This window comes from Anopheles gambiae, chromosome 3 (genome assembly GCF_943734735.2).
Source record: "Anopheles gambiae chromosome 3, idAnoGambNW_F1_1, whole genome shotgun sequence".
In the NCBI taxonomy this organism is placed as follows: Eukaryota; Metazoa; Arthropoda; class Insecta; order Diptera; family Culicidae; genus Anopheles; species Anopheles gambiae.
The window spans coordinates 10,408,663-10,423,781 of NC_064602.1; the positions used below are offsets into that span (position 1 = coordinate 10,408,663).

General features: G+C 47.4%; 1 protein-coding gene across 9 annotated transcripts; it reads right to left on the reverse strand.

Moving 5' to 3' along the window:
- Window positions 1-236: 236 nt before the first annotated feature.
- LOC1277567 (ubiquitin carboxyl-terminal hydrolase CYLD) lies at window positions 237-15,100 on the reverse strand. Of its 9 annotated transcripts, none has more exons than XM_061658135.1 (10): window positions 14,860-15,100; window positions 11,213-12,186; window positions 9,004-10,384; window positions 6,988-7,396; window positions 6,642-6,841; window positions 5,442-5,596; window positions 5,144-5,362; window positions 4,837-5,071; window positions 4,423-4,758; window positions 237-4,353 (listed from the first exon to the last, which is right to left on the reverse strand). In XM_061658135.1, the coding sequence occupies exons 2-10, from the start codon at window positions 11,864-11,866 to the stop codon at window positions 4,160-4,162; spliced, it is 3,783 nt and encodes a 1,260-aa protein (XP_061514119.1). In that variant the 5' UTR covers window positions 11,867-12,186; window positions 14,860-15,100; the 3' UTR covers window positions 237-4,159. The 9 variants fall into 9 exon arrangements, with proteins under 9 accessions (XP_061514119.1, XP_061514114.1, XP_061514118.1 ...); XM_061658130.1 differs by having other exon boundaries at window positions 11,213-12,272; XM_061658134.1 differs by having other exon boundaries at window positions 14,715-15,100.
- Window positions 15,101-15,119: the final 19 nt, after the last annotated feature.

Genomic DNA, 15,119 nt, shown 5'->3' on the forward strand with positions numbered 1-15,119 from the left:
TAATCGTTCAGTTACTAATGCTTTCTTAATTCTTCCACTATTCTTCCAGAAAGGCTAGACAACGATGGAGTTCTTCCAACCAACTTCGAGATACACAGTACAGTTCAAGCGGGCAGTATAGTTCATGCCGGTCGTTATAGTAACGGTCACGTTTTCATGATAGTTCCAAACTGCTGGAAAGCCGTTACGTTGACCACTCTTAAATTCTCTTACCTGAAAAAAACGTAAAAAAACGATTCGCGAATTATTAATCTTTTTATTACTTAAAAACAACTCCCCCCAACCAACCAATGTGTTTACATGACAGCATTTATTTGCTTTCGTATTTTTGTTTTGTTTTGGCCAATAGTTTTGCGTTTTCACTGTCTCAATTTCTTTTCAAACAGTTTGGTTTCACTACAATTTTTTTCGTACTAAGGAGAAAGCGTGTTTATCCCATCTCTCCAGTTGCAAAATAAACTTCGTAAATAGGTAGTAGTTTAATGCCTGCGTTTATCACCCGCCCGCCCGCAACTGCAAGGATACGGAGACGCCCATCTGCTATCATGTCTCCCCTTCTTACCGGGGAGGACGGGTTGTTTTTACACTTCTGTTTCCTTTTCCCTCCAGCAGTAGGCTACTACGCATAGATACCGGGGGCACAAAACACTCTCCCTCCCTGCAAATGGTGTTCGTCGCTTAAGCCTTGTAGGGGTAAAGTGCGCTTTAAAAGCATTTATTCGCTCCTGCAAAGTTAACACACGGCATAGTCCTGTCCTGTCCTCCAAATGGGATTAACAAACATAAAATAAGTTTATAGGTGCTTTTTTGTTGTTTCTTTTTTCCTTACTTCTTCTCAGGTCATATCAGGTATCGAAAAGGGTTACAGGCAGGTAAGAGAAACATAGCGGAAGATTCTAGTAGTAGATGAATAGGGTTCCGTTTTTTTAACTTTACTCTATTATAATTAGCAACTAGAATATTGCCATCCAGTAGGTGTGTTTGTGTGAAATATGCATAAGACAGGTGTGTAGTGTGTGTGTGTGTGTGTGTGGGTACATACACACACGCACAGCTATTGCATTGTTCGTCCCTTCGCCTACCTTTGTTGTACTTCGTTCGTTCGTTCGTTCAGATATTTTACGCTCCATGCTACACGTGAATATCTATCATAAGCGCATACAACTTACTACTCTATCTCTTCGATTTGTCCCGAATTAGTTTTTGTTGTTGTTATTGTTTGTTCTAACAAATCCTCACCGGCCGGCTTCCATAGAAAAAGTGTGAAATGTGTGTTTGTACACCGAAACAGAGACAGACAGACAGACAGCTGAGAGAGCAAGAGAGTGAGAAACACGAGCAAAAACTCCCCCCCCCCCCCCTCCTACCCGCCGTCTGCTCCAAGACACTTTCTTCACAACGCCACATCGCGCGCCACACACGGTTTCTCTCCGTTTCCGGTCGTAGTCGGCTTTGAAAACCTCGAGAAACCAATTCGTTGGTTGATGCTAAATTCATGTGGTTTTTTTCTTCTAGTAACGCGTTTTAAAGTTTTAGCGGAAGGAGGTAAAGAATTTTCTAACATTTTAATGTACTTAGCTTGTGTGTTTGTGTGGGGGTTTTGCTTTAAATTTGCTTCGTTACGAATGTATTTGTCTTGTCTGTTGGCTCAGGTATCAGAGGGCGTGATGATGCTTCCGTTCTATTTATTGTTTCCTTTCTGACACGTCTAACACGGGATGGGTTCGCTTCCTTTTCTGTAAAAAAGTTGCTTCCACCTCCTCCAAATTCTCGGTTCAATTAAGAAAAGTATTTGTAATTTGTCCTCACCTTTTGGTATTCTCACTAGCTCTAAATCCAACTCACCGAAATGCGACCGAAAAACATTTAAAGCCTACTATAGTATGTCTACATTATGCTCGAAGAAAACAGTCGACGGCGGCATTCGCGGACGCGCATTCGTTGCTAAGACTATCCCACACGGCAACAGTTTTGACGCAATACACTTCTTCCAATTGCACAACGAACAATAGCTATTGCTATGGGAGAGAAAGAGAGGGAGAGAGGGGATTGTGTCCCAACCAGCTACTTTTTCTTCAATTTTCTACAGGTTAGTACTAAACAGCTTTTCTTTTTGGTACATATTAGAAGGGTAAGCAAAGCATCGATGATCTTTTTGTTTTGTCGCTAAATGGAACGAAACAATATTTATACAACAGCACCGAGCATTCATTGTTTTTCAGTGCACAATGTGCTTGCAGTTGTGGAATGGAGTGTGAGGATTATTGCTTCATGGTATGGCTTTTTTTTAAATTCGCCTACAAAGCTTCGTTTATTGAACGTTTCCTTCAGTTTGGATGTGTTAAATTCAGTGTTTCGGGAAAAGTCTAGAGGTTTATTGAACTTAAAGGCAGGCTAAAATTCGACAGCTAATCAAAAAGAGAGGGATAAGTAGAAGCTTAATTATGTTCAACTTTACTAACTAACTGCAATCAAAATACTGGCATCGCCACTCAGTTACCCTAACAAAACACTGCGTTGATACACAAAAAAAGTGAGAATACAGGGTTTTCCCCAGGGGTTCTCATAGTTGTGGGATACTTCCTTGATTCTTTCTTATTGGAAGTGAACATCATATGATGGCAATTGGACTCTATGGTACCCTTTTGGGACAGTCCCATTGGAAATTCCTATTGGATTTGTCTAAACAAGGGTGCTATAGAGTCAAATTCCCATTGCATAAAGTTCATTTCACCGAAGAAAGAGTCAATAAAGTGTCCCACAGGTATGATAACTCCTGAAAAACTCTGTAAAACCAGTGCTTGTGTATTTTTTTTTATTAAATAATTTATAATTCCTTCGTCTTTTCCTTCTATATTCTCTTTTTCCCCTGTTACGCCTTGATTCGTTATCCGCTTCATAGTTTTCACTTTGCAAAAGCCGATAGGAAAGCAGATAACCACGGAACTTAACACTTGTTTATAGTTACTCAAAACCGTTCGGTTCTACCTTTTTTTTGTTAAATAGTATGCCTTTTTCTTTGCCCTATTACTTTACTTCTCTATTATTGCAAACAGTTTCACAGACTCCTCTCCAGGCTGTATGTATCAGACGTTATCGGAAAGTTTGATTAGCGCCTTAGGTAAATGTGTGTTGTGTATGTGTGTTTTTTTCCTCATTTTTCGCATTAATTGTAGCTCTCTTTGCCATTTTTCATGATCATCATAAAGAACTATCCTCTATTTCCCGGCCAATTTTTTGTCGCTCTGCGTAGTAGTTTAGCTCCTATCCGTTTCCATCCGTCTGCCTTACCTCCTGCGCTACTTCTAAAGTACGACGGTGTGTCTGAGGCCACCTTGCCCCCAGCCCCTCCAACACACACACAAGTTCGATTGCCAATTGTTTTGTTTTTCCTACTTGTATAATGTATATAAATATATATAATATATATATATTTAAGTATACATATATATTATTTCATTTCATTCGTTTATATATGTATAGTTGTATAAGTATATTCTCTCTTAGATTCTTGTTCGTCTGCTTCCCGTCTAATTCGGCTTTTCTTTCTTCTATACTACTCTTCTATCTCCTGTTTCGAGACTTGCGCTTTTCTTTCGCGCTTTGTTAAATTTTCTAAACTTTATTAAAGAACTCTTAACCAGAGGCTTAGCACTAGCAAACGGCCTTTAACACGCAAGCAAGTTGGTTTGTTTCGCTCCCGTTTTCTTCTACCCCAAAATTCTGTGTTGAAGAAAAAGCAGCACGTTAAGGTATGGTTTGATGGAAATATAGCTTTGTGTACGTGTGTGTGTGTTATTCTACCTTCCAAAAACAAAAACCCTTTCAACAGCAATGAAACGGACATTCGTTTGTCGCCGCTCACAAATCTCAATGTGTGTGTCCGCTTTCTTGCACTTTTAACTGTAAAATCTTTAAACCAACTTCCACTTTGGTCCAAATGTCTCTTGCACTGCACTGTCTCGTTGCAGCCTTCGCTGGATGGAAGGGACCTTCCTTACTTCTAGACCCAGACCCATTCTTCAAACACAATGCAACATCATCCAGCTTTGGTAAAGCAAAACGCGTTTCATTTTTTGCAATAGAAATCTTTACATTGCACACAATTCAATGCCTGAAGCAGGACACACACACACACACGGTGGCTCCTTGGTCACGTTTATCGGTACATCATGACGTCGGTACTTTGGTACATGCACATGTACGCATCGCACAGCAATCGCTTCGCATGCTCAGGTAACATTTTGTCGTTGACCGCCTCCTCGTTCAGCGCCCGCGAGCCTTCCTCCGTCAGCCAGCGGGGCAGATCCGGCACGGGAACCATTTTTGGAATATTATAACCGTTTTGTTCACCTGCAAGAACGTTTGAAAGACACTTTAGAGAAGGGCTTCAACTCCAGGAAGAGACAAGCCACTAATTACCATTACGATCGGCCATGGAGTCGAAGAAACACCAGGGAGCATCCTGACCGGAGGCGGCCTTCACGAACGCTACGTAGTGGGACGTTTCGATGCACACGACCGCAAACAGCTCCATGTACAGCCGGGGCACCTCGCAGTGCGGTGCCATCGGGATGAAGTCTTGCGGCACCGACAGCGGGACCGGTTTGTGGTTCAGCCGCTTGCTGTGATGGTGCACGCTGTCGATGCAGCTCTTGCAGATAGCCGTACCCTCCAGCCCTTCGCACTGCATCTTGCCGAAGCATTCGCGACACTCGTACTCGGCCAGCTTGCCGCACACCCAACACTGACGGGGAGCTGCAGTCACAGGAAGAGAAGGACAAAAAAAGCATTAGCCTCTGGTTCGATTGACAAACGAAACGAAGCGCTACTCACAATCCTCAATGATATCCGTCACGTCCAGCACCTGGGAGGGCAGGATGCGCGGGTACATCTTGAAGTTTTTGCCGAACCGCGGCATCTGGATGATCAAACAGGACGGCACCTCCTTCAGCTTGATGTTGGACGCCAGAAAGCTCTGCTCAAACAGCTGCTGTACCGAGGGCAGGTTCAAACGTTCGTCCTTTTCCACAAACAGCTGATAGTAGAACGTGTCTAGTCCGGAACTTAGCTACGGAGGTGAAGGAAGAAACAAAATCAATTACACAATTGCTACTATTTATCTTTCTTGCTTCTGTTTTACCTTCAAAAACGGATCAGCACGCAGGATCTGCGCTAGCAAGCTGTTCAGGAACTCTTCCGGATCCTTCTCTTCGCTCATTAGCCCCGTGACGGAGCTTAACCGGTCGAGCAGTTGGCGCAGCTTCAGCACACGATCCGCTCGCACAAAGTGATTCTTTCGCAACGGGTTCACGATCTCCTCCAGCAGCACACGCTGCACCTCTTCATACTGAGGATTGTCCTGAAAGGCGTTGGCAAAAGCGTCATTAAAACGGGAGCTTCAAGAGCCGAATGATAAATCCATGTGCAACAGTACGCACCTCCGGCTCTTTAGGCCGAAACAGCAACGAATCAAACACGCTGGTGAAGGTGAACATCGCGAACAGTGTTGCATCCAGGTAGCAGGAATTGTGATGCCCCTGTATACCCTTGAACTTGCCGCAGATTTCTTCCAATTCCTCTAGCTTTAGAATTTCTGTGAGCAAAAAAGTGTAAGAAAAGAAGGCAAATTAATTTACGCTCTTCTCCTGCAAAGCGTTTCAACCAGTGCTGCAAAATGTCACTATCAGTGTCTGGTGTCTGAAAAATCTGATTGAAGCAAAATCCATGTCAGCGTTACGTACTCAATTGCGATGATCAGAACGATCGGTGTGGCCAATACATGTATCGTGACCATCGCTTGGTCAGTCATGACCAATATGTCATGACTTTTTTACTGTGATCAGCGCTGCAAAATGTCACTGACATAGTCATGACAAATTCTGACATAGTACTAACAAAACCATGTCAAAATCACGTCAAGAGTTATACTGTGATAATCAGAGGTGAGACTCAAATAGATGGTGTGACCATAACATGCTTGGTGACATTTTGTGCCAACAACTCTTTGTCAGTCACTTGGTCGCGACATTTTGTGTCGATGATCATCACGATAGTCACGAGTGATATAGGGTGCTTGCGAGTGGTTCCAAGAAACATAATGAGCATGTTTTCTCGTTCTGTTTGACCTGACATACAATCACAGAGCAGACAAAGTGAGAAATGAAATAATGCTCATTTTATTGCTTGGGAGCATACACCAAATATATTCCAAGAATGTCGTGATTATCACCGACACAAAATGTCGTGATCAAGTGAGTGACCAAGAGTTGGGTGCTAAACAAAATGTCACGAAGCATGTGATTCAGTCCACCAACTGTTTGAGTCTCACCTCTGATCATCTCAGCTAGGTACCGTGAGCTGATTTGAGCTTCGTTTCATTTCGCATTTGGCTGCACTTTTCACACTGAGAAAACGTCATTTTTATGACTGCGCCGTCATCAAGCTCAGCTTGTCAGTCAGAGTTTTGCGTTTGACTCAAGCACTCGCATGTCGTTTTCGGCATTTCATGACCCACTTTCATTGAGTATCAGCAATGAACATCAAGCTACCATGGATATGTACATTGTTTTCGTTGGCAAACACCCGTTGATGCTCATAACATTTTCCAGCACTGGTTTACAACCGTCCAGCACACTTACTCAACGGTGGCACCCTGCCCTTTACCACCGGACAGTCCACCTTGCCGAACATGTTGGTATCGGTTTTGCTGCCACCGCCGGCAGCCGGCGTCGTTCGCGAGCTGCACGGCGACATTGGCGGAATGTCCTGGAACCGCCGGTCCCGGCTGCACTGGCTCGTGTGCACAAATATTGCACGATTTGCCGGACATCTGAATAGCCTGTCACGTGGAAGAGAGAGGAGGAGGGTCAGTTACAGCTCAGATTTATGGATCGAAGAGTATGCAACACTGGAACTAAGTACTTAATTTTAAGTCATCCGCAATGCGGATTGTCCACACACATACAAATTAGCATCACAAATTACCTCACACCGTTGTGGGTGCCGTTGGTCGTCTCGAGCGTCGGATCGATCGGTTCATCCTCCAGCTCCACGCCGACCATCACCTTCCGATGGTTACCGCCCCCGGTTGGCAGTGGTCCAATCCAGCGTATCACACCGTACAGCAGCGGATCGGTCATCGTAGCGGGTGGTGCGGTTGCCGCACCCGGCGCCTCGAATGCACCACCGTCCAGCGTTACCTCCACCATCGAGCCGACGCCGAGCGATGGGTCGTTCGGCAGCTCCTGCAGCGGTGAGGCAGCCGGTCCACCGCTGTCCGATTCGGGCGATATGGAACCGATGCGGGGCACTAACCCGTTGGCGGTCGGGTGGCTCGTGCCGTCCGCTGGGCCGATGCTGCCGTTCGCCGTGATGGCCGCTCCATCGTTCAGCTCTGTGTGATGGAAAACAACGTTAGCGATCGAATGCAACAGTTCGACTAGCAGCGCCGTTAGATAGCGTAGTATCATTCGGCAAAGGTTTGCCCGCTCGGGGGTGATAATTATTTGCTGAGCACTCATCCGGAAGAGGAGAAAAAAAACACGTTCAGGCGAAAACTTTGGAATTTGAAAGCAATAACGATTGTTAACGAGACAGCGCATGCTAGATTAGGGTTAGTAGCAAATGTCATTCTCGGCCTGTTACTAGGGAACGTTCGCTTCCTTGAAACAAACTACGATCGCGTTTTATTTAAATGGGTCAGTACGGAAACGGAAACTCGCAACAACACACGCACACATCGTAGAGACACACCACACAAACCTTCCTCTGCATCGCTTGCCAGTGGACGTTCCGTCGCTTCCGTCGGTTCGTCTTCCCAATCGAAATGCTCCAACACGGTCAGCGGAATGCCATCGAACGAATCCTTATCGTACGTGTCGGGCAGCATCTTGTTGGTTGGCCTTTTTGCTTTTTTACGAATAATTAACCTAACAAACACAATGCGCCAACTTGTACTTCTCTCTTTAGATCAACAATCGAGTATTGGTATGACACAACCCAAGCCAAGCACAGATCAACTGATCGATCGGTTGCAATTCGCATCACAATTACATCGCCACTGGGGTTGGGTGGAGGGCGCAAATCGCACGACCATTCCCGAACTATTTTATGCGGCAGTTGGCGGAAGACTCGGCCTTGCCAGCAGAACACGATCTATTTTAGAGTTGCTGAGTCGAGTACGCGAGACGATGAGCACATGAGCCTGTTCGATGATCGAGTGCGCTTATCACAAAGCGACGGGGGAAGGATGGATGTAGGGCATAAGCTCGCCTCTTTGTCTGCTCTTGATCGTGCGACACCGTGTCGTGTATCTGAGCCGTTCTCCAACCTTTCAGGAATGTCTTTCACACCTAAATTAGCCACCAGTACATTGAGGTGTGTATTAAAGTGACACAGAACCACCGCACAAAAAAAACGAAAAGAAACATACAACAGAGACCGTATTAAACACAATCAAAGAATTGCACGTGAACCTGCAGTCGGGCGCATGTTTTTTGTTAACGTCTTCCGGCGGCGCTTGATCGCGTGCGTGATCGATTAAGGGTGGAAGGTAAAGGCACCGGTTTCGCTTTCGCTCTACTTAAGGCACTATTGTTTAAGCAACTCCACTTGCTCTAATGCAACCTCGCAGCAGTTCGGCTCGGGCGCGGCGCTACTGAATTACCGAAATTATAAGTGGAACACAACGCGGCGACGATCAACAAGGCAGAAGACTGGTGTCGGTACGATGATGATGATGGCGAGTTCTATTTTTAAGAAGACATCGTGCCGGCACGACTTTCCCCCTCGTTCAAGACGCGGTTCTGTTTACGGTTGTCGAAAACCGTTTTGCGGCTGCTGCTGCTGCGCTGGTTTGACTGTTTTCCCATTCGGCCCCGATGAATTTTCGCCCGACAGAAGGTTTGAAAAAAGTCGAGCACTTTTCCGTTGACAAAGACACTTTCAAAAAACTCACTGCAAAAAGGGATTTTTTTAACTTAAAAGCTTACAAATACTTACTCGTCATTGTGGCGACATCGACGGTGGCCGGTTTAGCATCGCCCGCCCTGCCGCCCTTGCGCACACCCGACGCAACCGTTTCGCCCTGCTGCTTCGCCATCCCGATGTGTGCCAGCGGATTGAGCGATTTGTTCCGCTCGTACCGCCCGGACGCGCTGCTACCATTGTGGCTGTGGTAGCTGTGGCCACTGCTGTTCGCCGTACTGTTGCTGCTCGTACTGCCACCGCTCGCCGCGTAGCCCGCCGTCCCATTGCCGTACGCCCCGAGCGCCATCGATGACGGTGGCGTTTGCGTTTTCTTATCACTGCTGCTGCCGCTGCCGGACAGTATGGCCGCGACCTCGCCCGCCTCCGCCGGCCAGCTGCTACTGCCCAGCAGATCCATCAGCTCCACCTCCCTGTTGTCGGTGGGGCTGAGGACTGGCGGTGGATCGACCACGATCACATCGCTCGCACTCTTGATCGCTTCGTCGATTTCGTTCGAATCGATCACCACCACATCCCGGTCGGGTAGGCTCAGAATGGTGCTCTGCTTGCTGACCGAATGATACCCTCCTCCTGCTCCTGCTCCTCCACCTCCACCACCCGCACTGTTGACGGACGAGTTGGACCCGGTGGAGCGAGCCACCTTGCCCGCCGTCCGTGCCTTGGAATGTTTCAGCGTGCTCGAGTTCGAGCTGTTCTGCGAACTCCTACCCGAGCTGCGGTACGCATCGCCCCCGTCCGCCAGATGGTGATGGTGGTGATGCTGATGCTGCTGCTGCTGCTGGCCGGCACTGTGCTGATCCACAAAGCGATGATACTCATCGCCGTAGCTTTCCATCGGATGGCTGGTCACGTACCGGCCCGAGCTGCCCGTGCTGCTGCTGCTGTCCTGCTTCGACAGGTTCGGGCTCGAGATGGACGCGGCAATCTTCTTGTGATGGTGCATCGCCTTCGCCCCGGCCGGATCCATCTGCAGACAGCTGAAGCTATCGTACAGTGTGCCGATGTCGGTCGACTTTCGGTTCGCCGCGCCCGCCTGCCCACTGCTCGTCAGGTCCGGCGTGTACGAACGGGCGTACGGTGGGTATTCGCCGTTGCTCGCGCCGCCGCCCTTTCCGCTCCGTCCTCCACCCTTGCTCGAGCTGTTGTCGTCGGCCGAGTGTTTACTGCTTCCCGTTCGGCGCGACAAGCGATTGTTGAGATCCCGCGCACCGCACACCAGACTGTCGAGCAGGTTGCGCTTGTGGTGGTGCTGCTGCTTGCCGCCGGACGACTCGTGCTCGGGAAACTTGATCCAGTTCGCTGCCACAATCAACGCCAGCCGGGGCTCGCAGTTCATATACTCGGACACGAAATCGATGTCGTCCTTTTGGGGCGATTCACCATTGTCTAAATTCTGCGGCGCGCGTTTCAAAGGCGATACAGGGAATATGGAAGGGAAAATTAAACAAATATTAAAAAGGTTGCTTTTTTGTACGGTTTTTTGGAAATTTTGCTCACAAAAAGAGTAACGTTGCATTAGTAAATTTGGTATTCGAGGAAAAACACGTTCAGAAGAACTGCTCAAACGGTAAATCAAGCCAATTCCATGCCAATAATTCAAGCCAATTCACATAACACGCTACTTTGTACGTTGAAAAAACCCAAAACTGAACAGAAAACTATAGCAAAACTATTTACAACTAGGTCGGTCGCACGCAAAGTAAGGAAGGAAATGAACGCAACGAATTCTTAAAATTTAGATAGGAAAAAAAATGTCTACAAACAGGAGAATTTCACTAATTTGACACACACACTCCGCTCTCAGTCTGTGTTACCTGTTAAGCCGATGTTAGACAGTTTCGGGGGTAGGTGCACGGGGGGACGGATTTTTAGAAGGGATTTTGGACAAATTTTGAACATTTTTTTGCATCTTTTTGTTGATTTTTGATCGCTCCTAACACAATTTTGCCACACAGCGTTTCAATTGTTTTTGTTCCGGGAAACGGGATGATCCTTCCAATTCTGGCGGGTGCAATTAGTTTGATAACATGATCGTGTGTGTGTGCATAAAAGAAGGCGGGCGTGTATTTGGGTTGTGTGTGTGTATATGTGTGGTGGAGAAATTATTGCAATTATTAGGTGTAAAAGAAGGGTTGTAATTTGTGGTGAATGTGTGGATAAAACCAATGCTTTAAAAAAACATAAAAAAAAACGTAAAATGATAGAAGTATAACGTTTTTACCAGTAGCTCCAGTCCAAAGTAGTAGCCGGGTCCAATTTTCGGCACCGGCCCGACGTACCGTATAATGCAATCGTACGTCACGTGCCGGTTCTTGGCCAGCCACGAAACCATCACAATGTCGCCGACGCGCAGCTGCTTCACCGAGCCGAACAGCTTCGGCCGCTTGGCGAACTCGCACCGCTCCAGCGGATCCAGTATCGCGATCAGGTACGGCCAAATGTCGGACGGGATGCGCTGCAGGTGGGCCGACTGGCACTGCAGTACTCGGTTCTCGTACGGATTGCTAACCGGGGCACTGGTCGCCACCATCCCGCTGCTGCTGCTGCTGTTCGGTGCACCCAGACGGTTGTTGCTCCCGTTCGACGTGCCGTTAAAATCCTTCACCTTGATCAGCGCGATCTTGCTCGACGGCTGCTCGACGATCTGCAGCGTCATGCCGGGTTCGATCTCGACACGATCGTCGATCGCGAGCGGTTCCGTTGGCGGTGGACCGCCCATCGGTGACCCGGTAGCGGCCGCATCGGACATAAGGCTGCTACTACTACTGCCACTACCACCGCCACTGCCGCCACCTGCTCCACCGAGCGGCACGTTTACCACCTTCGCACGGAACCGCTCCATGCTGATGGCGTATATGTTACCGCCGGATGACATTTTGCTTTCCTTTGGCTTTCCTTTGCTAAGCTCTACGTGTGGTCGCTTCCTCGCGTGTATCACAGATTACGACTGGTGCCGGAGCGATCGATACGATCATTCCCTTTCTCGCTTGTGGGGTTGGAGGACTCGGACAAGCTTCTGTTGCGTTTTGTTGCGTGTTGTGGGGATCCAGAAAAGGGATTGCCGTTGGACGCATTTACACCAGGTCCAGTCGATGCCTTTCGGTATTGCGGTAAGTGACGTTGCTGCTGTATCTCATTGCCGTTGCCATCGAGACGCTTCGTCCGGCGTGTTCCATTCAGCAGCTAACTCTGTTTCTGTTCCACAGTAACAAACATTCAGTGTACATTTAGCTTCCAAACAACAGCAAAACGAAAAGAACAACAGTGCAAACAGTAACAACCTAAAAAATAACAAAAAGGAAATTATAAATAAAATTATAAAAAAAGGTTCCAAACAAAGAGGCACCATGAACACTGGAACCTTGGGGTCGAAACGAACTTCCAATAAGAAAATCCCCAACTGACCATGACCGCGAAGCAATCAGACAAACACCCTTATCCAGCACATTCTAGTAGGAAACCCGATGCTCAACACACACACTCAATGGAGCGGCATGGCCAGACGATAACGACACCGTAGTGACTCATTTCGCACAAGCCGCACTAGATCGGATCACTTGGATGGATTCCGCGTGGGATTAATTTGTACCAACCCAATCGGTTGCTATGTTTCTACAATGTGTCAAGCAACGGTTTCCGTAGGTTTGCGCTTTGCTGTGCCATCATTCCGTTACCAGAACACACTAGCGATGTAATTAGTCACGTTGTAGTGTCACGACAGTGTGTATTGACTAGACCGCTCGCATTACAGCAGTGTTACAGTGGGTATCGTTCCCAAAATTAATTAGCTCACGGTTTAATCCACAAAGCGGAGGTCCACTGCAACTCGTGGTTTACTGCACTTTGTAATAAAAAACGGGGAACTTTTGTAAACAAATCTGCTTTGTGATTGAAACGCTTAGCAAATACAAACACACAAATACACACTGTGCTATCGGTTCGATTTGGATAAGATTACCTTCCCGTTACGCGTGTATGCCCTTTTCCGCGCAACTGCTTTGCGCGATTGCACGCGCAACCCGTTTTAGGGGCGCATGGGGCAAAGTGGTAAACGTTTTAACGTGCGTTTTACTTATTTTTTTCAAATTCTTTACTACAATTAGACATATGCAGTACTTTACGTGTACTTCACGCTTACTTTAGTCGATATTGCAGTGGGTGCCCATTTATGCCCCACATACCCCTACACTTGTTATCGTGTGTCCTCACCATCTCGTCACAGCACCAAAAAAAAAAAAGATACGTTGTCAACAAGCTCCATGTGTTTCTGTGTTGGTATATGTAGCGAACTGATTCGCCCTTCACACAAGATGACTCACCGCCCCGAAAGGGGAGTGAGTGAGTGGGCGGGTTGGGTGGGTTGATTGGCATACACACTGTGGAGGCGCGAGGAGGCGTGCTGAGGGCGCACACGGACGCAACCTGACACTGGCTGTGTGACAATGTGCGCCACCTCCCGCGCCGTGCTATATTGCGCCATCATCCGCCGATTGAATGAATGCGCGCGCGGTCATGAAGGTCATTCCGGGGCCAGCACGCGCACACACACGCGCGCGCTCGGTGAAGGGAGAAACAAATCGTTTTCCGCCTTGCTGAATGGGAAAATTGGCGAAAATCGTTCGAGGAAAAGGTTTCGCGAAGGGGCGACGAAAAAAAAACGGAGGTGAAAGACATTATTGCACATTAACACCAAATAATACGGGAGAGGAGCGCGAATTTATGAAAGGAAATAAAAAAAAGAAAATTAAATGAAGCAAACAGCACAGAGAGCTGCACGTGGAAACTGTCTTTTCAGCATGCAGGCCTCGTCACACGTTCGAGCTTTCTCTCCAATGCACGAGGGGGGGAGGGAGGTTTTTTTGGAAATCCTTCCGTTTCACTTCATGGATGACTCAATCCCCAATTGCTCTTTGCGATATGCGGGGACGGCTATAAATACAATCATGGGCTCCTTTGTTTTTTTTTTTGGTCCATCCACTTTTCCTCACTTGTACGTGAAGATATGCCGGATGGTCGAGTGCCGCTCTTCCGACGGGAACAACACGTACATATTGCGATTTTCATTTCGTATTTCTCTCCTTTTTCCCCTACACTTTCTTCTTCTCCTCTTTCTCCTCCCTCTTTACTACCACACCAACCATTCAACAAAAACAAAACAAAAACAACAGAGGGCAGAAGCATCTCATCTAGGGTATCGATCGCATCACACACAGCCAGCACACATGCGGAACAGAGCATGCAATAGAAAAACGGGATTCAACAAACAATACGGGCACGAAAACACACTACACAAGTTTTCTGTGGAGGCTGATGCTGATGGGAATTATTGATGAAAGAAGCTAATAAATATCTCCGGCATGTGTGGTGGTAAATGGATTGGAATATGGCTAGCTACGATTGTCGTCCGAAATTCGCTGTTTCTCTGTGACCCGACAGAGAAAGAGAGAGATAGAGAGATATAGAGAGAAAAAACAAACACACAATGGGACAGATCACACAACAACACACACTTTCCCTTCCCACTTCAAACGGTAGCCCACTAACTTATTGATTACGACGGTGGTGCAGCAGCAGGTTTGTGTCAGCCTCAAACGAAAGCATTTGGGTGATGTACTCTTTGCGCTCACTGCAAAATTCACGATTGAAGAACCCAGGGTTCACACAACACAAAACAGCACCACACACACACACACACACCGTCGTTTTGCTATCTATTATCGAACCTTTTTTGTCTCGAAGCCACTGCGTTCTCCAGGTACATCCCCCGCCTGTGTGACGGCACACCGAAGGAGAAGCTTTTAGTGAACACACCAACTAAACACACACACACGCACGTACAGGGAATGAGAAAATAATCTAAGAACGTACCCCCGGGGACGCACGACACTTTCGTTTTCCGCAGAACCTTGCGCTGCCTACACACGCTTTTTCGCCACACACTACACTATATTTTCCGACTGGTGTTCCGAGGGAAAAGAAAACATCCCCACAGCACAAGCCCTTTTCCTCCCTATGGCACGCGCGTTTCACCGTCGAACTGCACACTGCGTGTGTGGCTGCTGCTGTATTGTGCCCTATCCGTGCCCTGACTGACAAGCGAAATGACATTTTAGCCCTGTTTTGCTGGG

Excerpts from the sequence above, each read along its gene's own strand:
- LOC1277567 (XM_061658135.1), bottom strand. The coding sequence starts at position 11,866 with ATGTCATCCGGCGGTAACATATACGCCATCAGCATGGAGCGGTTCCGT. Across the intron at positions 10,385-11,212 it reads ACTTTGGACTGGAGCTACTG|AATTTAGACAATGGTGAATC; the intron begins GTAAAAACGTTA and ends CGCGCGCCGCAG. Across the intron at positions 7,397-9,003 it reads CGATGTCGCCACAATGACGA|AGCTGAACGATGGAGCGGCC; the intron begins GTAAGTATTTGT and ends TCCATCACACAG.